The 26,434-nt window shown below is 44.0% G+C and overlaps 2 protein-coding genes across 5 annotated transcripts in view; one reads left to right on the forward strand and one right to left on the reverse strand.

Moving 5' to 3' along the window:
* Positions 1 to 26,434, forward strand: part of DOCK7 (dedicator of cytokinesis 7) — a 92,220-nt gene that overhangs the window by 34,762 nt on the left and 31,024 nt on the right. For all 4 annotated transcript variants that reach the window (XM_083867528.1, XM_083867529.1, XM_083867530.1 and 1 more), the window contains exons 15-22: positions 15,292 to 15,409; positions 16,126 to 16,196; positions 16,897 to 17,035; positions 17,211 to 17,312; positions 17,569 to 17,655; positions 18,414 to 18,645; positions 19,969 to 20,133; positions 21,754 to 21,923. In XM_083867528.1, the coding sequence (XP_083723654.1) occupies positions 15,292 to 15,409; positions 16,126 to 16,196; positions 16,897 to 17,035; positions 17,211 to 17,312; positions 17,569 to 17,655; positions 18,414 to 18,645; positions 19,969 to 20,133; positions 21,754 to 21,923 (1,084 nt within the window). The remainder of the gene's footprint in view (positions 1 to 15,291; positions 15,410 to 16,125; positions 16,197 to 16,896; positions 17,036 to 17,210; positions 17,313 to 17,568; positions 17,656 to 18,413; positions 18,646 to 19,968; positions 20,134 to 21,753; positions 21,924 to 26,434) is intronic.
* On the reverse strand, positions 1,108 to 9,868 carry ANGPTL3 (angiopoietin like 3). The gene is made up of 7 exons (XM_083867532.1): positions 9,289 to 9,868; positions 8,118 to 8,228; positions 7,238 to 7,355; positions 6,430 to 6,543; positions 5,136 to 5,231; positions 3,340 to 3,594; positions 1,108 to 1,712 (listed from the first exon to the last, which is right to left on the reverse strand). Exons 1-7 carry the CDS (start codon positions 9,784 to 9,786, stop codon positions 1,534 to 1,536), a joined length of 1,371 nt encoding a protein of 456 aa, XP_083723658.1. The 5' UTR covers positions 9,787 to 9,868; the 3' UTR covers positions 1,108 to 1,533.

A 26,434-nucleotide genomic window follows, 5' to 3' on the forward strand; every position in this document is an offset into this window, starting at 1 on the left:
TAACCTTTCTATAACAAAACCCAGACTGGGACCAGATTTCTTCTCATTATGTGCCATTATTAATTTAAAGCTTTTTCACAGTGTCTTTGAAGACATTACATGGCTGAGTGGAAGTGTCTTCATCAGCTGAGTAATTTCACCAATTTAGCAAATTTATTTAAATTTAGATACAAACCAGGATTTTATAAATCAAAGCTTACAAGAAGGATTTAGTCAAGTTCCGTATCCTGTACTTTGAAAAATCTCAGCCTTTTATTTATTTGTCTATTTATTTATTGGACAGGTAATTTAACATCACAGTAAACCAGTACAAATAAGCAACACTGCATGATCTCATCTCTGTTACAAACCCACGAGAAGTAAAAGGATTTTTTTTGTTCGTTTTTTTGCAGCATTTCTGTAATTAACACATTTTATTCACAGGGTTTCACTCTGACAAATCACCACCAAAACCATTTCCTGTGCGATCGCAAGTGCTGAGATAAAAAATCCACACTGTACAAGGGTTGGGGAAGGAAGATAAACAAGTCAATATGACTCAGGATTGGGGGAATTGTCATTCAGCACTTCCAGGGTTGTCACTCAGGGTTGTGCAGCTGAAGTTCAGCACGTGAGTGTCCCCAGGAGCTGGACCAGCCCTGTCCCATGGGTTGTGCCTGCTGGGTTTGTGGGTTGGCAGCCTTGACCCCATTGGGGCAGCTGTTCCCTAAGGGAAAGGTGTTTTGTTGTGTGCTCACTTGGTTGTTTATTTAATTTCTCTGTTGGTTGGACTGAAAGGTCACAAAGGCTTGGCTCTGATTCATTTCAGGTGAGGAGAGCAGAGCTCTTCCTCTTTTCAGTGGGTTTGGGGTTTGGCTTCTCCCTTTGAGTGAGCAGCCCCAGTTGTTGTGCAGGGTGTGGGATCCAGAGGAGCAGGACTGCTCTGACCCCCTGTGTGTGAGCACAGTGCTCCAGAGAGATTGGATTGGCCTCAGTACCCTCCTAAAAAATTGTCTGGCAATACCCAGGGCACTAAAACGAGGAATTACCCATCTTTCATTCTCTCCTAAAACATTCCACAACAAAAACATGAAACAAACATTCAAATAGTGACTTCAAGAAACAAAATTTCTTTTTTTTTTTCCCTAAATGTTTTCAGTAGGGTTTTGCCAGCCCTTTGTTCCCAGAAAACACTTTTTGTTTTCCTTACTACACAACCCAGAAAGGACTGCACAGCCTGAAAACCCATTCCCCCAAACAATATTATCCAATATGTGACAGATTGGCTCCTAGGCATTAGAAAATTCATCCTGGGGAGGAAAAAGCTCCACAAAAAGTTGCAGCACGTTGACAGTGGGGCTTGAGGGAATGACAATACTCACCAAACATTTTGTAAGACCATCTCAGATGCCTCAGGTTTATGCTTTGGAGAAATTCCATGCAGGGCATGGATTGGGACGTGGCATCTCTTGGCAAACACAGCATCAAGTCCTTTGGTGTGGTCAAGTTCAGCGTGTTTGTTCCAAGTTAAAATGCAGCAGGTTGAGCACTCAGTCAAAAGCTTTTTAAGTCTGTTGGGTGGATCATTATTTTGGTTGACTTGAGCAGGTAGTATCTTCCTTTCTTTGGCTTCCAGTACAAGCCTTTTCCTCTCTCCAGCCTTCCCCTGGACCTTGGCATGACGTATTGCCCGTTCAGGTTGGTTTCCTCACAGTCACTGTGCCACCAGCCTCCTGAGGAGCAACGTGGGAGTGTCAGCCACTGTCTGTGCTCTGTGGCACAGTAAACAGCTTCTCTTTGCAACATAAATCTGCTTTAGACTCTAAATTCCAGCTAAATTGGCATTCACCCAGGATTCCCAAATCACTGAATTGTTTGGGTCGGGGAAGTCGTCTGAAGTCACTGAGTGCAGCCATTCCCCAGCACTGCCAAAGCCACCACTGCCCCAGGTCCCCAAGGGCCACATCCACAAGGCTTTTAAATCCCTCTAGGGGTGAGGACTCCACCACCCTGGGCAGCTCTGCCAGGGCTGGACAACCCTTTCCATGAAGAAATCCTCCCTCCCTCTAATCAATTTAAGTCTCTTCTGGTGAAACTTGAGGCCGTTCCCTCTCCTCCTGTCCCTGTTCCCTGGGAGCAGAGCCTGACCCCGCCCTGGCTGTCCCCTCTTGTCAGGGACTTGTGCAGAGCCACAAGGTCCCCCCTGAGCCTCCTTTTCTCCAGGCTGAGCCCCTTCCCAGCTCCCTCAGCCCTTCCTGGGGCTCCAGACCCTTCCCCAGCTCCCTCAGCTGCTCCAGACCCTTCCCCAGCCCTGTGCCCCTCCCTGTCCAAGCTCCAGCCTCTCAGTGTCCTTGTCCTGAGTGTCCCTTCCCTGGACAGGAGGTGACCCTCTTGGAATTCTTTCAGGCATCCACAATTTTTAAGGATGCCTAGGATGATGTACAAAATGTTTGTTGCATGAAGCAGGTGGCTGGAGGACAATTTTGTATCATGTGGTTTAATCATTTAATTGTTTTTTCAGTTGTTTGCTTTCTGCTATAAACTGCCAAACAAAAGCTTTAGAAAATCAGAGAATTAAGAACCCTTTAACCAAATTATCTCCAAGGAGAAATGGCCTCAGCCTTGCATCTCTTGCTCTTTTGAGAGTGATTATATTGTGTATATTTGACAAGCAGCTAAAATCTGCCTTTGAGTGGAAACTCACTCATTATTAACTTTTGGGTTGTAGCCTCAATGGAGTTAAAAGTCAGTTTGTCTCTGGGTTTTTTTGCAAAAGGAGGTCAAACAATCCAACCTGGGGCTGCCACACTAGACCAGGTATCAGAGGAGGGACAGCCCTTTGCTTCAGAGTTTGGAATCTCATCCTCAGGATTATTTCAACCTGTGCTGCTGTTTGTGGTGTAGGTAATTTGCACATGAGGGCAGGATTAGATGGGATATTGGGAAGAAATTCTTCCCTGTGAGGGTAGTTGAGGGGCTAGCACAGGTTGTCTGGAGAGACTTGTGGATTCCTCATCCCTGGAAGTCTCCAAGGCCAGGCTGGATGGGGCAGGGTTGAAACAGGATGAGCTTTAAGCTCCATTCCAACCCAACCCTTTCCATGACGAGGTGATCATGGAGCAGAGAAGTTCTGTACTCCCTTTGGGACCATACCTAGGTGGTTCTCAACCCAGCCCATTCCATGATCATGGAGCAGAGCAGTTCTCATGCTCCCTTTGGGACCATACCCATTCCGTGATGCAGTAATTCATGGAGCGGAGCAGTTCCCTGCTCCCTGTGGGACCACACCTGGGTGTTCTCAGCCCACCCCATTCCATGACCATGGATCAGAGCAGTTCCCTGCTCCCTGTGTGCCCATACCTGTCTGGATCTCAGGGCAGTTGGAGTCGTGCTCAGCCGTGGAGAAGCGCAGCTCCGTGTGCTCCGGGAGCGCGTTGGGAATGCTCCCCGACATCCTGGAGAGCTGCAGGGTGAAGTTGGTGCTGGGGCCCCCCAGGCTGAAGCTGTACTCGATGTGCCTCCTGTTCCCCCGCCAGTCCTGCAGCTCGATCCTCAGGAGGTAATTCCCCTGCCTGGTGATGGAGTAGGTCTTGTTCAGGCCCAGCCAGAATTCCTCTGCAAAGTTGGAGGAGAGAGATGCTGGTTTTAGGGATAACCTGCAGGTATTGTGTGTGAAAAATACAGTATTTAAAAGGCTTTATTAATTGCTTTAATTAAATCAGTGATTTGAGTCTTGGGGACTGTTGATCTTTGCAGAGGTCTGCTGCTACATTCTTTTTGTTTACCTCTGCTTAATTGCACACTGATGATCAATAAAAGCAGGAGTTCTAAATGAACTGGAGCTTCCCCCTTTAAGTTTCCCACCTCGTGTGAAACTCTGAGAGGGAGCTGGAGACATTTAAAAGGTGTGTAATTGGAAGTGTGTGACAAATGAAGTGAATGACATACATAAAACCTAATGGCAATTGTTGCATTTTGGGAGGAAAGAACTGCAGAACCAAACTGGAGTTTCGACACTCTCACGTAAAAAGGGAATTTTTCTTTTGCTGGAATTTCTGATCATTAGTTTAATTGCTTTCATATATTATATTCATTAAGTGGCTTATTATCAGCACAGGTAATTGCCATATGTAGAAAGTGGGGCTGTATGTGAGTGCCATGCACACAGCTGGCATTTAAAGTCATACAAGACAGGATGGTTGAAGAAAATACTCCCTAATATCCAGGTTAGGAGCTGTAACCTGGTTTGTTTTATCTCTTCGGAAGATGCAGCAGAGCACTGAGTAAGACACAGCTGAGAGCAGTGAGATTCTCTGCAAAACCCAACACTGAAAACATTTGGCTGCATCTTGGTGCAGTATTTGGGAATTGGGAGATCAATCAAGGAGCCACTAAAGCATCCAGCAGGATCAGATAAACTTCACAGGTGAAAGTCTGCCTCAGCTGTGAGCTGCTGTCCCAAAACTGAGGGGAAAGGTCGAGATACAGCAGCTCTTTATTATATAAGATGTGGAAATAAGTCAATATTGCTGTTCACCTTGGTGAGGTTTAGATCTGTGCTATGCTTAGAATATTTCCTAAACATGAGGTCACTCATCTCATATGAGAAAAACAAGGAACGTATTCTGGATGAGGAAGCTGTTGGGCAGCACTTGGTGCTACAAATTCTTTGGAGTTGATGATTAACAGGGGAACGTGGGTGTTTCCTCACCCTATCCAGCCATGGAGGGGATTGGCCACTCTGGAGAAGCCTGAGGTGTTTGCTCAGGGGAGCACACACAGAGCCTTGGGCTCTCCTGAGCCTGCAAAAACTGATGTGGTTTTAAGGATAACAGGATTGCAGGAAGGTTCAGAGAAAGCAGTGACAGCAACTTCATGAGGCTTTGCCTTTGTGTATATTTGAAAGGCTTTGGAAGGTGCTTTTGTAAGTAGTGAAATCTTGATAAAATAGTGTTTAAAGCATTTTGGCCTTAATTCAGTTTCCAAACACACATTTGAAGGGATCTCTTTTAGAATTTCACGACTTATATGTTCTAGTAATCACTTTCTGGTATTTCCAATGAATCAGTCAGCTGTTATCTGCTTTCCTTTCCATAAGAAGATTCATCTTCTCAAATCAATTGATACTAAGAGACATAAGAAAAAGGGATATTTACCATTGAGGTCACCAAAACCATTTGCATAGGTGTCCCAGGTTTGGTTGAAATCCAGTGATCCATCCACTCTCTTCTGGATTACAGTCCAGGATGTGCCTGTGAAAAGGGAAATAAGTCACAGCTTGGCCTTGACCTCATTACCTGTCCCTGAGTGTGCTCTGGGGTGCTCCCATTTTGAGTAGAATGAGTTAATTAAAATCTTCATTAAGGGAATTGAAATGAGCCCAACTGGAGAGAACCCAGGGCCATTCCAGTGTCCTCAGCCACATTTGCGTGACTCCACTCACAGAATTATTCTGTTGGGCTGCCCTAACTGGGTTTCACTTGTTTATGAAGGCTGAGAGACAGAGAAATTGATAAAGAAGAGATATGAAAAGCCCCAGACACTGACTGAGGTCACATTCTGTGCTGATAGTGCCTGGCTGCTGGCACAGCCCCAGGGCAGGGATGAGCTGCTGGGGCTGTGTCCACACTGCAGCTCCAGGGGGGTCTTCTCCTGAGCCCAGGTCAGGACACCCTCACTTCAGCAGCTCCACCAAATGTAAGCAGAGGAGCTTTTTTGCAGAGGGCAGCCCTGTGAGTTCTGTTTGCACACCCAGACACGTGAGGTGGCCCTGCATGTTCCCAGGCTCTCTGAGGACAGTGGGAAGGGGACAGGGACAGAGCAGCTCTGGGGGATGCACAGAAAGCAGGGAGTGAGGGAACTGGCCAAGCTGTGGGTGATCTGGGTGGCCAGAGGAGCAAACTTAGGTTCCTTAGGGAGGTGGAGCTCAGGTAGGTGACGTGGCAATTGTGGCTGCTGAGCCACCCAAACATGGCACAGCAATCCTGTCCCAGGACTCACTTCTCTGGGTTAGTTTGGCACAGCTCAATACCAGCTTTACCTCTAAAGCAGGGCCTGGTAATAAACAAAATTTTACTTTTTCTAAAGCAAATTGTTTATTGTTTGCTTTTCTTAGGGAAACGCATTAATGGTTACCCTGTAATGGCTTTTATAATGACCATTTTCATTACCTATAGCTAAAGGGGCTTGGGATATGGATATCCTTAATTTATGTCTCATGATTGGATGTCTTTTCCTCAGTATAAACAAGAGGGGACTAAAGAATGAGAGCAGTGATAAGGAGATTTCAGGATATGGGAGAACCTGAGTTCAGAGCAGACAGGCCCCTGAGGGAAGCCAAGAAGATACATAAATCATAAGTTTTTGTGTACTTTTGGGAGGAGGCAATGTTGTTTGGTTTAGAGGAAGATAGTTCTGTGAAAATTAGACTGTTGCTGATAGAGCTCTTACCAAATTTCATTTCACAGTAGACATTGAAAGCTTCTGAGCCATTGGGCTGGATAGTGTAGACCCCACTGGTCTGCACCCCAGTGTGGTAGAGAGCAGTGCAGTCAGCAGCAGCACCTGGGGAAGCAAACAGCCTGTGAGAAATCCTGCTTGGGATGTGCTGAGCTGAGAGCTAAAGGAAAAAAAATGGGAATGAACATACTGGTAATTTTATTTTATGATAAATGTCATAGAATGGGCAGACTGCTTTGGGCATAATAGTGCAGCTGCCAAGGTACACAGAGGCTGGATTGCCTGTGGTTTTTAAGTTAGGCAGGGTTTCAGTTTGGAGGATTTTGGAAAGTTTCTATGGCCTGAGACTAGGCTCTGGCAAATGGGCTTTCCTACCCCTTGTAAGGTTCCTAGTAAATACCATGCCCACTGCTGCACTTCCTCAGTGCCTTTCAACTTCAAAGAAATGACTTCTAAATCTTATAATTAGCCACTGTGAAGTAAATTAGTTCTCTGTGCAGGCTCCACAAGATAGGCATGGGTAAAAGCATGGTCACAGCAAGTTTACAAGAGGGAAATGGATCCTGTTACTGCATTTTTGGACATTGTTCCTGTGTCACCTCAGAGACAAGTACAGCTGGAGTGGGGCTAAATAGATAATGACACTTTTTCCAAAGAAGGAAATCTATTCATTCCCACAGCCCAGGGTATAACATAAAAATCTCCTTTTAGTCTTTGACTCCTAATAACCAATCCCAGGCTGTCCCAGAGGATCTGGGACTGCAGCATGTGCTGTAGTCATGTCTGAGATGGGTCTCACCATCAGTTCTGTATGTCCTGGCTGTGGGCTTGTGCACAGCAGTGGGGATGGTCTCTGGCTCCTGGTGCTCCCCAGTGAAGGAATTCTCCAGCAGTTCATGGAGCTCGATGTGGTTTACCTGGAAGAGCCATAATTAACACTGTTATTTTTCCAAAGCTCTGGAATGATGAGATTAATGGATCAAGATAATGTCATGCAGAGAATAATTTTTCTGCCCAGTGTAATCCTGTAGAATACCCAATTTACCACATAAAAATAACTTCAGCTCTACGCTGGTGGATTTTAGGTGTGGGAATGCCAACTGTGCCACTGCTGTAACAGGTTGGGATTCATGAGAGGATGAAATGACCCCTTATGTGTGGTGCACCTTAATGGGCAAACAGATTTAATTTATTTCCTCAGGTGGCATCATTTGCCAACAGCTAAGGAGGACAGACCCCACAGTTCCTTAGGCTGAAATGCATTTTCCTCTCAGAATGAATTAAATCTGAGCACGTTGGTTGCACTGTATTACAGTGATACATGTTGGACTTCCACTCTGGGAATGGATTTTGGAAATTAGGAAAGAGGTAGAAAGCAATGAGACTTCTAGACCAATGGAAGAACAATAATGTGATAGATAATAAGAGAAAAAAAATCCCAAATTAACAGTCAGAAAATGCAGCAGCCTGGACTGTTGAGAGACAAGATCTCAAGGGTGTTGTTGGCCATGGCTTCTGCCTTGGCAGCACTGCAGCCTCTCCCCAAAACAGGTACCTCAGAATGGTCCCCACCTTCCTCTCCACCCCAAACTGAACAAGGGGTGCCTGACCCAGGGGCTGGACCCTCAACACCCTCAGCTGAAGGAGAGATGGAGGGAAAGCAGGGCTGGTTCCTGTACCTTGTCCTCCAGCTCCATGATCTGGTTGTGCTGCCTGTCCAGCTGCAAGTGCTGGTCCTCCACGATTCTGAGGAGCTGCTTGATGTCGTTGTCCTGCTGCTCCACAAAAGCCTGAGGACAGGGAGGGAAGGATGGAGGAGGATTAGGAGCAGCAGAAGACTTCGAGCAGTGGCGCTGCCTCGGTAACTCTTGTCCTGGGGCCAATTTTGAGAGGCACAAGCCATTGAACATTCCCCTTCTTTTTCCAGAGAATCCTAGAATATCCCTAGTTGGAAGGGACCCACGAGGATCATCAAAGTCCAGCTCCAAAGTTTGCCTGCTTTGCCTCTAAATTGAAGAATTTCTTTGCTTCTAGAGCAAACACCTATTTTTTTTAGACAAACTACTGGCAACTTTGTAGACTCTTTTTAAATTCCTCTTTTCCTTCTGTTTTTGCATCCAGAACAATTATGTTCTGTGGAATTGGCCCTTGATTCAAACTAAATATATGGTACTGATCCAAAAAGGGAAAAAATCCCAGCTTGGGATTTGGGACATCAGGATTCATCTTTTTGCTTTTAAACAAACACCCAGTGTTTTCCCATATGAATTGCTTTGCCTTTTTATACTTGTGCAAAATGCAGTTAATATTTCCTTTTCTATAGAAAACCTGATACCCACCTAACTACTTGCATGATTAACATATTAATTTTATTTACACTTGTAAGGTTCTTTGCTTCTGCAGCTCCTAGAGGTGATATAAATGCTCCTCTCCAAAGGTTTAAGCTCCCTGTTTCTGCAGTTGCCACTGCATTGATTTCAGATAAGCTGGTGATGTACAAACCTTGGGAATCTCGTAATTTCCCCAATTGCAAAACTTCTTTATCATTGTGATGACAAAATTTCTTAAAATAGATTTGCAAATAAAACACTGCATATAATACAGAGCTTTGTAATTTCACCATTTTTCACTGATTTCGCTGGGGAATTCTACTGCAAAATTAGCACTGTGTCAGAGTAAGACAGTAATTTATTTTTTTTAAGGTTATTACAGTGATTTATTTTCTCAAAATGCAGACTAGTACTCCAGTGAGGAGCAAGGGGAAGCATGAGCTTCTCTTGCATAATTACTGATGATGGCATTGCAGTGTATTTTGGCTCAGTGTGTCAGGGCCTTTCACAAGTCACTTACTTTGAGTGAAGAAATTTCTTCTGTCTCTTGCACCAAAGGCTGGTTAATGGCCAGTTTGGTGACCTTGTCCTCCAGTCCCCACACTTGCTCCTGCAGCTGGATTTTGTTTTGGATGAGGTCTTCAATCTTCAGGTTCATCTCCTGCGAGAGGTTCTTCATCTCCTCGTTGTTGATTTGCAGCCTGGCCGTGGTTTGCCGGAGCTGTTCTTCTTCCTCCTTGATCTCGCTGGTTTGCAGGGAGAGCTCGTAAAAGGACCTGTCAAAAATGTAGAGTTTCTGAAAAATGTCGTTCATCTGGCCCTTGGTCTTGTGGACAAAGTCTTTGAGGCCGTGGCCCAGCTGGAGGAGTCCATTGGCCAGGATCCGGACGTCGTCCAACATCGCAAATCCCGATTTTGTTTCGGGAGACGCGGCGGAACCAACGGAGTAAAAATCCTTGTCAGCTCCAGCTGGGAGAGCCAGAGGGGCCAGGAATAGTAAAACTGGAAGGATCTTCATGTTTCCTGCTCTTGGTTCTCTTTGCTCAGGATGCAGAGACTTTTTTTCCCAGTGACAGCTTGTGCTCTGCCGCTGTTGTGGGTCGCAGGACTTGATCTATTTATACTCCTCTTCATTTTAGGAGAGGCAGAGCAGCGGGTTGATCATTAAACTGTGTGTGTTTGAACGAGTGTAACCCCTCCTGAATGTAGGTTGATACCTGGGGAGATAAAACTGAGAGATGGGCACGTTCCTGATTAAACTGGTGCTGAACTTTTCCATCTGCCAGGCCTTCTGGTGTAAAACGTTATTGATGACACGGTGTTTTTCACACAACTCTTTTTAATAGATTAATTTTGGGTCATAATCTTGGTAAGGGCTTCAATTGCTCCTTGTTTGTGTTGTTTCGTTCCTTTTATTACCTGAGGAATGTGAAAGGATTTTACCATATTTAGGAGCAGTGGATGTGCAGGTTGTGAAGCTCCTTGATGAGCTGTGGAAGGGCAAAATATTCCCAGATGATTCACACGACTTGATTTTCATCTCGGGCCGTTTTCTGATGTAACTCATTGTGCTGCAGTGGATTTACTTGTCATCGAGCCCAGATTAAGTGAGAAAGAGGGAATTAGGTCCAGAGATTGCCTGGATGTGATTCTACTGTGTTAAGGTTTGTGCAGTAATTTACACCATATAAAACTTATTTTTTAAGAGCTGCTTTCCAGAGGTGGGTGAGATAAATAATACCTCGCTTGCATTTCTCACCTTAACCATCCTTCTTGCTGTTTAAGATTCACACTGCATAAAGAAAGGCTGCAAAGTGCTCTGAAATAAAATGCCCAGTTCTGCAGTGGGTCTCTGCATGGAAACATGGGGGTTTTTTTTTTTGGGTAGTATTGCAGTGTGAGTGAAAGGTATTTCTCTTTCTGGACTCATTCATAGCAATCCAAGAAATCAAAACCAAGTGTTGCACAATGTACTTTGGAGAGTTTACAGAATTCTTGTTTGTTTAGGAATTCTTCCCCTGGACTTTTTGTGGTTTATATGCATGTATTATATGAAGCATCCGTAGAAAAAATGTTTAAAAAATGAAATTTTTACCTCATACGTTAAACTTTTTGTGTGCTCAGGGCTTGATAATATGCAGGTAAACTTTTCATTCACAATTAAATACTGTGAAAGTGTTTTAGATCTCAGATTAATTGCTGGGGAATATTTTGTGCCAGTGTGATTGAGATCAGAGTTACTGGAGTACCTGAAATAAGGAAAAACAGCAGAAGCAGGGAGAAGGTCCAGCTCTGGGCAGAACAGGGATTTCTTCAAAAAAACAATTCTGAATTGTTTCTCTGGCATCTGACACAGGGATTTTGGGCTGCAAAACGCCAAGAGCTAGTTGTAAAGTTTAAAAAAAACCCAAATAGATGTATAGACATTCTTCAATCCACTTCACAGTATTTAAGTGGCTTTGCTTTTATGTGGTTTCAGATGAACCATTTTCTTTTTTAACCATGTCATGGAAAAAAATCTTTCTGGTTTATTTTGAATTCTTCCTAACCCCATCACTCCCCCCTGCAAATCTTTCTTCTTGGCTTAGTCTTTAGAAAAATATGGGGAGTTACTCAAGAAATAGCAATGACCAAGCAACTGGGGATCAGGATTTCTACCAGGTTTCTACAACTTGTGTCCCATATGCTGCTGGTGCTGCTCAAAGCACAACACTGCAAGGGGAAAAGGTTTATTTCCTAAAGAGAAAAGGCAGCCAAAAGGCCCTGATAGCAAATATTAATTTAAATAAAAAACAGTAATTAGCTGCCCAGCACATTTCCATATTAGTGCCATGGCCAGGGAAGTCAGGCAGTGCTAAACTCACTACAGAACACCCCTAGATGTCACAACAGTCCCAGAGTCCAGAAGAAAAGTGGGACACAGGAAAGCAGAAAGGAGAAAAGCTTCTGGCATGACTAAACCATAAAATTCAAGAGCTGTGGAAAGCCTAAGAGGGAATATTCCCTCTGAGAGTTGTCAGCCCAGTCAGGAAAAGATGTATATAACAAACATGATCCTGAAGATCTTTCATGCACCTGGGTGACCCTGATTATATGGGCTTTTAATGATTTTTATGGTAGGAATAAAGCAAAGAAAAAGGTCTCTGGGTTTTACTGAAAAGGGAAATATTCATGATAGTTAGAAATTCCCTCTAAGAGTTAGGAGCAGCTCTTAATGTTTTAATACCTTTGTGAAGGATTTTGCAAAATGGCTGCAATGATGTTACATAAATATTTAGAGGAGTGCCTGGTGCCATTATTTCCATGGTTTGGGAAGCCTTTGCACTTTAGCAATTTATTTTATGGAAGTAAAAGTACTTTTGAGATCTGTTTTGAGATAGTAGGATAAGCTTTGCATATATTTGGTGTAGCATTTTAATAAAAGCTCCAAACACAAGCCCTTGGGTTTAAAGCTTCTGCCTGAGACTTTTATTGATGGAAATCAAGACATTTATAATGTTCCTGTGACTTTTTCAGCCATCAGTCTCTTTCCATACCTCATGTAATTGTGTTTAGACAGGAGATCTGAGATTTTTAGTTATGTAGAGTAGAGATGGAGAGGAGAAGGCTCTGGGGGGATCTTAGATTCCCTTCCAGGGCCTAAAGGGGCTCCAGGAGAGCTGGAGAGGGACTTGGAACGAGGGATGGAGGGACAGGATGAGAGATGATGGCTTTAACCTGGAAGACAGTAGGTTTAGATTAGATTAGATACTGGGAATAAGTTAATTTCTGTGTGGGTGGCAAGGCTCTGGCCCAGTTTGTCCAGAGAAGCTGCGGCTGCCCCATCCCAGGAAGTGTCCAAGGCCAGGCTGGGCAGGATTTGGAGCCATCTGGGACAGTGGAACGTGTTCCTGGACATGGCAGGGGGTCGAGCGAGGTGATCTTTGCATCCCTTCCAACCCAAACCAGTCTGGGATTCTGTGCTAAGGTAAAGCAGGAATTTTCCATTTGGGGGTCACGTTCTGATTTGCCAGCTGGGCATTTTTTCCCCTCTTTCTATGTAAGTTTTGCACGAAGGGAAGATGCCTGTAATAGGAAGCCCTTTGGAAAGAGGCTGCCTGAACATCCCCCTGTCCCCTATTCCAATGGGATCTGTGTATCTGAAATCCCATAAACACCAAGAGCTTCTTCCCAGTGAAATGAGGGCTTAAAAAGCAGTGGAGAGGTGAACAACCCGTCCCTTTCCTGAGTATAAATCAATCCTCTGCATAAGCCTGCCTTTAATATAGGGATCCTATAGCCTGGCTTCACAAATACCTTAAATCCTTCTCTTAAGCACTAATAATACTTAATAAAAGTTTTATGAGCAAGGTACATTTTAGAGTAAATTTTCATATCCATTTTCATTTTAAAAAGAACATCAAGCAGCAAATGTATTCATGGCAGAGCAAAGTAATTTAGGAGAGTCACAAAAATGGCCCTGGCCCCCTCTGAAATAGGAGAGAGTTGATTTGGCAAAGTGACCAGTGGGGATGGGATTCAAAAACTTAATTCACCATGAAGGACTTGAGAGGGAAGAAATTCCCACTTGCCTGCTAAGCTTATTCCTCTGCCTGCAGGGCTGAAGCAGAGCCTGGTTCATGAGGCTGCCCCAAATATCCCTGGAGCTGGACTGCTCTTAGGGAATTCCTTAGGATCAGCATTAGCTGTGTCTGTCTAGATGGAGCTGTTTGGGGAGCAGATGGGATTGCCACCAGAACCAAGTCCTTGGGTGGGATTCATTGGCCAAAATATTGTCCTTAGTGTCATTTCAGGCAGCCAAGGGCAGCCTCCCTTTGCAGCTGCTCCTCCAGGAGTGTGTCCCACTAGTGCAGGTGTTTTGGAAACTCCTGGCATCTAAAAGGCACCAGGTACCTTCCCTGAGTTACTGCCCTCCTGAGAATCCAAAAATGAGTCTTTTTGTTATCAACCTCCTGCTGCCAGCACTCGACAGCAGCTGCTTTATTACACCTTAAATGTTGTCCTGCTGTGCTCCTCACTTCACTTTCCTGAGCCCATCTGGCAGCTGTTGTCTCTCTGGGACAAGGAACACTTGGAAACTACTTACAAAATTCTGTTCAGACCCAAGGAATAGTTTCCAGAGAGAAGGGAACCTCTTTTTCCTCTTGCCTCACAAGCCAGGGGTGTTGAAGGGTTGGTTCTGCAGGGTTTGGGCAGAATTCAACATGCCAGTCCTCTATCCCTGGGAGCTGGAGGCAGCACTTGAGACCCTCACTGAGCTTCCATGTAATCATCCCTCCTGGATCCCAGGCTGGCCAAGGAGGAATGGTGCTGGTGTGCTGGCCAGGTCTGTGTGAGAGATGGATTGGGGATTTCCAGGCTGTTTTTTTAAAAGCTGTGGGACAATTCATATGTTTAGACTTGTTTGGCAGCAAAAGAATGTTCATTTCCTTTGGATAACTGAGAGTTGAGGTGGAAGAGTCTGGGGGAGGTGTTGCTTTGTTTTGTCTTTAAGAGAACATGAAGGAACTTTGTGTAGGTCTGAATTACTTGCACAAAAGACAGGTAGGGGTTTGTAGTGGACAGTTTTGCTGATGAAGTGTGAATCCAACTTTCACCTTGTTGGCAAGGGCCCAGCAGGGCTCAGAGGACAGAAAATGCTGCAGAATTTTGCATCTCTCGTGGCTGTTAAAGTAATCACAGACTTGGAGAAACGGGACTGGAAGGGATTTCCATGATGTGTCCCCTCCCCAGTGAAGGTTGAGGTTGTCTTTAAACCCATCTGGAGAGTGTCTGCCTCCCCTGTCCTGAGAAACCACCAGAAAGTGGACATTTCACACCCTCCAAGGCAATTTGTTCTACTGCTTTAACTCTCCTTACAGCCAGAACATTTTCCCTTGTGCCTCACCTAAATCTCCTGTGCTGCAATTTCCTCCCATTATGTCCTGCCACGTTCCCTGTGGATGTGATGAGCACTTTATTATTTCAGACTTTGAAATAGTTCTTTAGATCCCTGGGAGTGTTGTCATTACCTGAAGCTACACGTATCCATTTAGTTTAATCCATTTTCAGAGGAGAAATGTAACCTGAAGTCATCTTGATGTCAGGAGATTTAAAAAAGAAAAAAAAAAAAAAAAAAAAAAAAAAAGGATGGGCCACAAGAAGGAAGGTATTTAACAGAAACCAGCTGCTCTGTGTTGAGCAAATAAAGTAGAAGTAAATAAAGCTTTTGTATTCATGTTGTCTTTCCACTTGAACTTCTCAAGTTGTAGAATCACTGTGAAAACTTTGGGTGGATTTTTTAAGTACCCTTGCAAACAAGAACTGTTTCAGAATATGATGAAAGTTTAAAAATTATATCTTTTGATATCTGAAATAAGGGGTCATTACCAAAGGCAAATTGTTTGTGTGGCTGTGCACTGCATCTGAGAGAATGGAAAATGTCAAACCCTTCACTGTGAGCATTTCCACAGAGGTTTAAACAACAGCATTAATGAAGAAGATGTGATCCCTCTCATCATCTGCTGCCTTTTGTCTCTTGCAGGAATCTCCTTTATGTGTATCCACAGAGCCTTAACTTCGCCAACCGCCAGGGATCTGCCAGGAACATCACAGTGAAAGTGCAGTTCATGTATGGAGAGGATCCCAGCAATGCCATGCCGGTGAGGGGAGGCCTTGGTGCTCCCTGGGGAGGGCTCAGCACTCCCTGCAATCAGGAAACCCCTTTGTTAAAACCTCACTAAAATGCGTTTCAAAATAACCAGTGCAGAGGAATGAAAAATTATGTTTCAGAGCAGAGAGTGCATTTGTGTAGAGTTTATGAGGTAACAGGGCAGCAGCTGGAATTTTAACGTGAGATTATTGATTATAAGGGTGGTGAGGCCCTGGCAGAGGTTGCCCAGAGAGATTCTCCATCCCTGGAAGTGTCCAAAGCCAGGTTGGATGGGGCTTGGAGCAACCTGGGATAGTGGAAGGTGGCCTTGTCTCATTCCTGAGATGGGATTTAAATTCCCTTCCAACCCAACCCATTCTGGGATTCTGTGTTTGCAGCAGACACTGCTCATGGTTGTAATAGAAGCTTTGCTTCCACGACAAAGGAATTAAAGGGCAGCTTTGTTCAGGGCCAGCAATGATCCCCACAGAGAATCTGTGCAGGGGTGCTTTACATCCATCAGTTCTGCCATGTCTGTGTCTCTGTGTCACTGGAGTTGTTAAAATTGTGCCTTTTCAGTGACTTGAGTGAAGGGGCAGGGAACAAGCAGGTGTAACTGTACAGGTGCACAGTAAATGGAGCTCTAAATGCCTCTGCAGGATTTTGGAACAAATTCTTGGCACAGTTCTGTAGGGGAGTTTTTGTGACTTTTTCCTCTTTTTGCAGGTCATCTTTGGCAAATCCAGCTGTCCTGAGTTTTCCAAAGAAGCATACACAGCTGTGGTGTATCACAACAGGTAAAACACAGTGTGGAAGTGCAGTTACTCACCAGTGGTGATTAACTGGTGTTAATTATTTAACAATCAGCATCTGGACAGCACTCAACAGTGACTGCAGTGCCAGTTGATGCTGTCCTTAGAGTTTTGTGACAACTGGGAGACAGAGTCTTTGTTTGCTGTGGTACAAATCAGCTTTGTGTGATCCTGAGCACGTAGCCCAGCTCAGCAGATGCTCCAAGTACAACTCCAGTCAGCAATCATCAAGATTTATGTTCCAAACTCATGGTAGCAGGTGCCCCCCATTGTTTTCTTGGAGCTTTTTAGACATCAGGTACAAATTTGAGCTATTTGGGCTTGGAAATAATTCCATTGCAGCTGGGGTGAGGAGTGCTGAATCCAGCAGGAACATTTTCCTGGCTCTGCAGCTGTGCCAGGGGAGATTCCTGTCCTGCAGGTCGGGCTTGTGGCAGTGTCCACGTTGAGACAAGACTTTATTGCTCATGTGGTTCAGAGTGCCTGTGTGAGGAGGAGGCTGCTGCCCATTTTTTTGTGGATTGGAGGTTTTTCCAGTCTTTGGTGATCAGAGAGGGAACTTAAATCCCTTGGGATAGCCCAGACACTCCCATCCTGCAGATCCTTTAACTCAAAGGGCTCAGTCTGGAGCACAAGGTAGCAAACCACTGTGGGTGACTCAGCTGAGGCTCTGCTCTCTGCACAGATCTCCTGATTTTCACGAGGAAATCAAGATTAAGCTTCCAGCCACTCTGACAGACCACCACCACCTGCTTTTTACTTTCTACCACGTCAGTTGCCAACAAAAACAAAACACACCCCTGGAGACTCCAGTCGGCTACACTGTGAGTGTCTTTCCATCCTTAGATTTTTCAGCACAGGATTCATTCAAATTCATTTACTGGCTCTTTGTTTAGCATCCCTGTGAACTCATATCCCATTGAAGAGCTTGAGAAATTGGCAAAAGCTCAGAGGAAGCCTTAAGAAATGTGTGTTTTTGTTGGTTTATTTTCTTTGCAGTGGATCCCGATGCTCCAGAACGGCCGGTTAAAGACGGGGCAGTTCTGCCTTCCTGTGTCATTGGAAAAGCCCCCACAGGCTTATTCAGTGCTTTCTCCAGAGGTGAGCTGAGCTCTGCCTGCTGAAAACCAGCAGAACACATGAGAGAAAAAATGAGAGGATGTATGTGTACATATCTCTGTGTGTGTATTTATTTATTTCTTAAACACGGTGAAATTTGGACAGAATTTCAGTGTTTGTGTGTGGCTCTGTGTGTGTGATCTGGCCAAAATAAATGAAAATAAATTAAATTGTAATTAGCAGAGCCTAAGCTCTGCTCTTTGTCACATCTTCTCACATTCTGCCCTCAAACCTGCAGGTTCCTCTCCCTGGGATGAAGTGGGTGGATAACCACAAAGGGGTTTTCAACGTGGAAGTTGTTGCTGTGTCATCCCTCCACACTCAGGTAGGTGTGGAGAGCAGTCACTGGAATAAAATAATCTTCTGACAGTTGAAACACTGTCAGAGCTGATGCTGTGAAGGGTGTAACAATCCCTTGTAGTGAAATTACAATCTCATTTTCAGTTCTGAGCCAGCACACCTGTTTTTCCACATTCTGCTGTGAGTATTTTTGAGAAGTTCTGCTTAAAAAATACAAATGTTTGGCCTTTATTCACAGAGGGGTGAATGGCCAACAGTGTTTTCAGACCTCAGCCTGTTGTGTTTGCTACAACAGCTCTAACACAGCCCAGGCAAATGGTGTTTTCTTGTTCTTGTTTTCTTGTTCTTCCCCTTCCCCTCCTCCTCTCTTGTTTCTCCCTGTGTTTTCCCTCTGTCTGTCTTTGATCTGAAAATAAGGATGACGATCATTTTGTTTAATCATTTCAGCTTGTGTTTTATTAATTCCCACTGTGTCATTTTGATGGAGTTTGCGTGTCTTATTTGTGCTGTAAATAGTAAAGTGATTTTAGTGTATTTTTGTCTGATTTTTCTAAGAATACACAACTCTGTGGGTCCTCTAGTTTTGCCTTGATAACTTTTTAATTAGAATTGGAATTAAATATGAGGAAATCTCTCAAAGATGTTGAATTTCTGCTAATTTTGTGAGATCAAATAGCCAGATAGAAAAATGAGGGGGAGAACCCAAACATAAGACACAAATCCATAGAAAATTAAGATATTTTGGAGATTCTTGCTAATTATTGGCTTTTTTGCTTGTTGTAGGACCCTTACCTCGACAAGTTCTTTGCACTTGTCCATGCTCTGGATGAGCACATGTTCCCTGTGCGAATAGGAGACATGAGAATTATGGAAAACAACTTGGAAAATGAACTGAAGAGCAGCATTTCAGCTTTAAATTCCTCTCAACTGGAGCCGGTAGTGCGATTTCTTCATCTCCTGCTTGACAAACTGATCCTTCTGGTAGTAAGACCTCCTGTCATTGCAGGCCAAATAGGTATTTTATTTAAGTTTTATAGAGAATTACATGGCTGAAAGTTTGACACTTGCAATTTTATCATATTTATGTAGAAGTAAAAAAAAGTCTATTTTTATGCTTCGTTTTAGTGCCACTGATATACCAAGTGTCTCCCAAATAAAACATGCTGGCATCCAGATCTGGGGTGATATACACAGGAGTAATATTTAATATTTAATAGAAAGCTTCTAAGAAAGACTGGGAATTTGGTGTCCAAGTTGAGGCACCAGAAAAGAGCCTGATTTTCCTGGATGTTCAGCATGTTTTTAGCACTGGAGCTTGTTAAAGGTGTCTCCATCCTGACAGAAAGTTGGGGTTTCAACCTTATGAGTCACCTTGGAATATCTGGAAGTAGGTGAAGTAGGAAAATACAGATGCTGCATGTTCCTGTTGTGGTTCTGGTGGTGCCAGCATGAATAATCCCTTCTTTTGCTCCCTGTGAAGGGCTGAGCTCTGGCAGTACAAAAAAAAAATCTCACGTTTAAGTCAGAATTAGATCCTTAGTATTTAAAATAGCAGGTTTTGCTGATTTTTTTTTTTTTTTTGGTAGGAAACCTGAGTTTGGATGTGCTGGAATATAAGGATCTAAGACTGCTTTAAAAATACTTATAAAAATATTTTCTTAGCTATAGCAATTATTTATTTATTTAATCTTTCTGGGAAAGAATTTACCAGAATTGCCTTTTTATTTTATATTTTAATGTTCTTTGACTCTTTCAGTGTTCTGTATTGGTTTAGTTGGTTTATATGGAATGTTATGGACATTAGTGACTGGATTTATTTAAAATAAGGTTTTCATTCTCTAGCTACTGTCTACTTCATCCTTAATTTTTCTAGAATATTTGCTTCAGTCTGTGTGTAGATTTTTGTGCTCATTTTCAGAACAGCTTTTTTCTCGAAACAAAATGAAATTTTTCTTTTGATACAGTTTGTATTTTGGCTAAGGCTTAAATAGAGGAAATAATTAACTGAGAAGAGCATGATAAATATATCCAAAGGGTATTATCCAATTAAACAAAGACTTGATCTTGTTACCATTGCAGTTGATGACCAAAGTTGAGCTGATTCCAGAAATGGAGCCTAAATTCATTAAATTTATTATTAATAAACGTGGCAGCTGATCACTGGAAGAGCTCTCCTGCTCTCAGGCTGGTTAGACCTGCTTTAAACAGGCTCAGTTTGGGATGAGAAATGCTTGGTAGAAGCTCCATTTATCCTATAGGAGGTGGATGAACAGCACATTTAGGATTTCCCCTGGCTCCTGCTGCATTCTAAACCCAACTCCTCACTTTTTGCTTTCAGTGAACCTGGGCCAAGCATCCTTTGAGGCGATGGCATCGATCATAAACAGACTTCACAAGAACTTGGATGGCAACCAGGACCAGCATGGCAGGAACAGCCTTCTTGCCTCCTATATTTATTATGTTTTTCGCCTCCCCAACACCTATCCCAACTCACCATCACCAGGTAGCTCTTTTCTCTTTTGGTTTTTTATTTTATTTCAGGTTTATTAAGGCAGAAGCCACTTGCTGGCAGGTGCTCCTGAGCTCTGAACTGTGTGGCTGCTTCCCTGCAGGGCCCTGGTATTAATTTGCCAGTGCAGCCACTAAAAAATGAGGTTAATTACTGTTAGTCATGTCGGAGGTTTAATTATTTGATTATTTTAATTATTTTAAATAATGGTGTTACTGCTGAAGGATCATGAATTATGGAAAAAATCTGGGGGTTTAGGATTTTATCTGTGAGACAGATGTGATGCACTCCTGGCCTGTCATGTTTCCCAGTCTCCTTCACAAGAACTTTTACATTTTAATCCAGTTCTAGCAAAAGTTTAAACACTGGCTGGATAGAATAGATATCCAAAGGTTATTGTCCATCAATTAAACAAGGACTTGCTCTCGTTACCATTGCAATTGATGACCAAAGTTGGGCTGATTCCAGAAATAGAGCCTAAATTAATTGAATTTATTATTTATATAATAACTTACATATATATATATGTATATATACACATACATATTTTATATATATTACATGTTTTTATTTTTATGTATACATATAAAATATATAGACATTATATAGACATTATATATATATATACACATTATATATTTAAAGCAGGAGTGTCAAATACTGGAAAACACATATCTAGGTACAGGAGGAAAGCAAATTAATCTCAGCCCTGGTGAGAGGAAGAGATGGAAAAGAGGTGATGTGAATGACAGTCATAGAAAACCACGCTTTGGAAGGAATGTTCATGCACAGAGTGGGAAAGCTCTGAGAGGTGTTGGGAAGGTTTTGTACCTAAAACTGTCCTTACTTTTGGTGGGTGTTGAGTATGATGTCTGGAAAACATCCCATTAGCTAAAGACAATCCCGCAGGGAACCTCCTGCTTCCCAGTGGATAAAACAGCTTTTTATTCCCGTGCTGGAGAGCCAGGCTGGGGAGCCCTGGGGTGGGGCTGGGTGATAAAGGATGGACAGACTGACCAGGGAGGATGTCCTGAGGGGGTCTGGGTGACGGATGGTCAGACTGACCAGGCACACCTGTGTGTCCTGGGGGGGAGGTCTGGATTAGGGATGGGCATGGCTGGGTGTCCTGAGGGTCTCTGGTTGAGGGATGGCCAGACTGACCAGGCAGGGCTGAGTGTCCTGAAGGGGGTCTTGGTGATAAAGGATGGCCAGACTGACCAGGCAGACCTGGGTGTCCTGAGGAGGTCTGGGTTAGGGATGGGCAGGGCTGTGTGTCCTGAAGGGGTCTGGGTGATAAAGGATGGACAGACTGACCAGGCAGGAGAAGTCTGGGTGTCCTGGGTGAGGGACGGGCAGGTCAAGGTGTCCTCAGGAGGTCTTGGTTAGGGATGGGCAGACTGACCAGGCAGGGCTGTGTGTTCTGAAGGGGGTCTGGGTGATAAAGGATGACCAGACTGACCAGGCAGGGTGTCTTGAAGGGGATCTGGGTTAGGGATGGGCATGGCTGGGTATCCTGAGAGTCTCTGGGTGAGGGGTGCCAGACTGACCAGGCAGGGCTGAGTGTCCTGAAGGTCTCTGTGTGAGTGATGCCCACACTAACCGCAGTCCCCGCAGGCCCGGGCGGCCTGGGCGGCTCGGTGCACTACGCCACCATGGCGCGCTCGGCCGTGCGCCCCGCCAGCCTCAACCTGAACCGCTCGCGCAGCCTCAGCAACAGCAACCCCGACATCTCGGGCACCCCCACCTCGCCCGACGATGAGGTGCGCTCCATCATCGGCACCAAGGTACGTCTGTCCTGCCCTGCCGGGGATTCCTCAGAGCCCCAGCGCCTCCCTTTCCTTCCTGGGTACCAGGGAAGGCTTTGGGGGGTGTCCCAGCTGGTTCCCGGGGTGGTTCCGCTCCTCAGGAATGTTTCTGACTTGTTGGAGCCGTCCTGGAGTGCTGCTTCCACAAGTGTGGGGGTGAGGGCAGGAGTCTTTCTGGATTTGTCTCTTCCCTTTTTGCATGGCCAGCAGCTGGATCCTGTGCCCAGCTCTGTTGTGTCTCCCCAGACCTCGCACCCTCTTACTCCACTGATTTTCCTTCCTCCCAACTCCAAACTCCCTCCTCTCCTCTGCATTCAGCTGCTCACATTCCTCTACTTGTGTCCAGAGTGGGTATCTTGCACTCAGCAGAAATATTCCTGCTCCCTCTTCCTCCCAGAGAGGCTTTGGGATGGTTGGAGAGAGGCACAGTCGGGCCACTGACTCCCCACACCACAGAGTGACATTCCAGTGTGGATGCAGAGCATCCAGCATGGGTGTACTCTGCCTCTCTGCCTCTTGAGGGATCAGTAAATCCATCTCCTCCTGTGACTGCACAGAACCTCCACAATCCAAATCCGAGCCCTTCATTTCGGACCTAAAATAGGTGGGATGAGCCAGGACAAAGCAGTGTTGGTATTTCCGTCCCTTGAAGGGGATGCCTGAGCTGCTTTGGGGTTCTCTCTTTTTTAAATTATTCTTCAAACTGTGATAACTTCACCAGGGTGAGACACTTTCACACCATGACCTTTCACTCTGAATTCCTGAGCCCTTTCAGGGAGCTGTTAAATTCCTTTGGAAGTTTAGGGAGCAAGGTTGATACCAAGGCCACCACCCTGACCAGACAAGCTTAACGTGGATGATGCTAAGTTTTATAAGAGCAAGAAAAACTCAGTTTGAAGAAGAGGTTACCAAATTTAAATTAGTAACAACATCATTTGCTGATCAAATAAGAGGCTGAAGAATTGTGGGTAGGCAAAATGATTATTTCTTACATCAAAGTCTGGACTTAGAAGTCTTGAAATATTTTAAAGACCACTTCAGTATCTTGCTAATTAAACAAGCCTGACCTTTTGTGAAATGCCACAGGCACTGATGTGCATATGGAATTTATCCAGGCTATCAGAAGTTGAACGTGTGCTGGCTTGGTGAATAATGTCACAGTACACAATGAAGAGAGATTTTTTTTCCAGAGGTGTGCACCAGGTTTTAAAGGAAAACCTGTTCTGTGGATAATTCAGGAATTAACTCAGTCTGGCTCTACAGACTTTTGGTTGAGTAAAATTATTTCTGGTTTTTAATATCAATTGACAAAAATGAGACATTTCTTGAAATGTTGACATGAGTAAAAGAGTGCAAAAATCCCTATTGTTTCTCTTAAGTAATGGAAGTAATAGAATTCTCTTAAGGAATATTCCCAAACAGATTCTAATTTGAAGTTCAGGTTCCCTATCACAGGAAGTTTTCTGTTCAAAAACTGCTCAAATTATGTTTTTTTGTTGTTGTTTGAGGGAGGTCTTCAAAGTCCAGTCCTGTGTTATTTTTTATTCTAAGGTATTTATAGGTGTGGTGTAAGTGCTTTAAGTCTCCCTTATCACCTTCTTACTTCATTTTGGAAACTCTTTACAGGATTGGAAGGTTTCTGTTTATTGTTACAGCAGAGGAGGTCTTAGGTCTGTCACTTGTTTTGCCATCATTTGTGAATTGAAGCCATGTAAATTTTATTCCCTACTAAAGGAAATATATTAAATGTCTAAAAAGATATGTTTAAAGTGATCCTGAAATGCTGGAGATGTGCTGGGAAAGACACCAGAAGATGTTGTGGAGTTTCATTGCTGTGCCCAGTGGATTTTCACAGATGTGGGTTATGTTCCTGCACAGACCCATCTGCAGGCTGAACCCCAGGGGCAGCACAGAATATAACAACAGCTTTGTGAACTTTGGAGTGACTCTGCCAAGCAATGACAAGCTCTTTTACTCTTTTGTTTTCTGAAGAGGGAAGAAGCCTTTCCTTTCCAGATTTTTACAAAATTGACTTTTTGCTTCTGCAAACACAGCGTGTGTTTAATTGTTATCCTCAGAACCAGAGTGACAAGATTAGGAAACCCTGAGAGAGAAATATGAGGGGGATAAAGGCATTTTCCAAATTAGACCTGATTTTACAAAACAAGAGCTTAGTTCAGCATTCTGCAAAGCCCTTTCGACTCTAAATCACCGTGAGCAAAATAAAGCATGTTTATGGGGCTGAGCAGGGCACAGGGCTTTGATTTATTCCTGCCAAAAAGTAATTGAGATTAAAACACTCTCCTTATGTGTTCAGTATTTTTTTTATTGGACATCTTAAGCAAAATTACAGCACTGCTGAGCTCTGCCTCGAGGAGCTCGGTGGATTAATGGTTTGAATCCCAGGTTACAGCTCTCACGCCAGGTTCAACCTTGAGGTGCATTTTAGTTTGCTGAGAGAAATAGATGATTTGGCTTGGTGGACTTTGCAGCTGATGCTGATCGCTGGCATGAAATGGGCTGCACCTTTGCTTTATATTTTGGGAAAAAGCTTTAAGTTAGCTCAGAAATGAGGACAAAAGCTGTTGCTCAGGTGAGGGTCCTCAAAATCCATGTGTGATATTTATAAGGAATTGTGTCTGTCAGAGCTGCTTCCTGGGACCCAAGGAAGTCCACTCCAATCCCCTGAATTATCTTGGTTTGGGAGCTGAGTGACAGCACAAATTTAATTTTTTCCTTCTTTCTGAGTGTCTCAAGGAGAAGAGAGCAGAGAGAGGAGGGATACACAGTGATTTTGCCAAAATGACCCATTGCAGTAGAATTTGGAGTACAGGCTAGACGGAGCTTTTGAAAAGCAGGATGATTTTTCAAATGTTTTGCTTGGCAAAACAGGTTGGTTCCAGAAAAGGTATGTGCTCTTTCCTCCCTTTGCCACAGTTCAGAGGAAATGCCCAAGTGTCCATGAGAAATCCTGTCCACAGGGTGATTCTGCCAGCAGTGCTGGACTTCTGTTCCATAGGCAGAGAAGAAGGTTGACAGTCAGCCTTTTCAGTTTCTCAGTATTTCTGCAAGATTTGTAGGGCTTAGGAACTCTGGGCTACCCTGAAGGTGCTGGAAACCTCAGAGAGCATCCTCATATCTGAGGACCAGTTTTCCCCTATCACAGTGTAAATCTCACCTGGCTCCATGGGAATGGGTTTAAACTGAGCAAAGGACAAGTGGGATTTTTCAGGAGGAGGAGAGTTTTGGAATGTCAAGATGGGCCAGACCAGAGCTGTTGAGAGGATTAATGTTCTGTATGTATGTGAGATAAAATAATCCTCTGGACTCAATGTCTCAACAAGCACCTGAGAACTCAGGCTGCCTCAACACTTCTAAGTGCTGATGTGTTTGCAGTTCCCACCTTGATTGCTTGTAAGGACTGAACTTTGACTGTATGGCATGCAACGTGTAATATTTCTTTCCTTTCCCAACTGCTTTCTGTTACATGCCCAGGGCTTAGACCGCTCCAATTCCTGGGTAAACACTGGTGGTCCAAAAGCAGCCCCATGGGGATCCAACCCCAGCCCAAGTGCAGAGTCAACACAGGTGGTGTCTTCGGTAGAGGTTTTTCTGCCTTTGTTTTCCCTGATGTTTTTCCCTGTAGAATATCTTCCTTTCAGTGCATATTCCAGTTTTGGTGGTTTTGTTGTTGTTTGTTTTGTTTTGTTGGTTTTTTTTTTTTTTTCCATGATTGTTTATTTGAAAACTTTTCAGTTTGATTTTCTAAATTCTCATCTTCTCCCCCACCACCCCCCCAACACTGCATGAAAAACCTCCGACCGCGTGAACGTGTCCCCTCCTTTCATTTCAGTGGTTGCTGGTCTGTGAAATGTAAATGCTGTGACTGCTTTTGTTTTCTTTTTTTTCTCTTTTCTCTCACACTAGTTTCAGCTTCAGGTGGAGCACTTTTCTAAGTGGGAACATTAATCACAGCTTCATAGTTTTGTCCATGTTTGCCATTCCTTTCGATGTCGTGAACCATTTTGCCATTCTCATCGAGCATTTAGTACTCATCATCCAATAATCCTTCATTACTTGTTTGAGTGGAATATTGTGAACCCAAATTGATTGCCACATATGAAATTCTCTCTTTAAACATGTCAATTTGAATGCTGGAGGCAGTGATTTGCCAGGGCCAATTGTATTGTTCTGTGTTGCAAAGTATGAAAACTTTACAGCAGCTTCAGTCAGGACAAGTTTATTTAGCCCCCGTTGCCTGCTGCTCTCCACTGCATGGTGTCCTTGAACGTACCTCTCAACTGCTCCTCCTTCCCAGTTTATCAGCCTTCCCAAAGTATTTAGTCCAAGTTCACTTGTTCTCATGGCAAATTATTTCCATCAGAAGCAGAACTTGGGTGATTTCCTCCTTGCCCGTGGCAGTGGCAGCGTGGCTGTGGGTACATCCCCCCACGCTTGGCCTCTGGTGGATTGAGAGGTATGGGCTGAAA

This window comes from Zosterops lateralis (genome assembly GCF_965231275.1).
Source record: "Zosterops lateralis genome assembly, chromosome: 9".
NCBI classification, from domain to species: Eukaryota; Metazoa; Chordata; class Aves; order Passeriformes; family Zosteropidae; genus Zosterops; species Zosterops lateralis.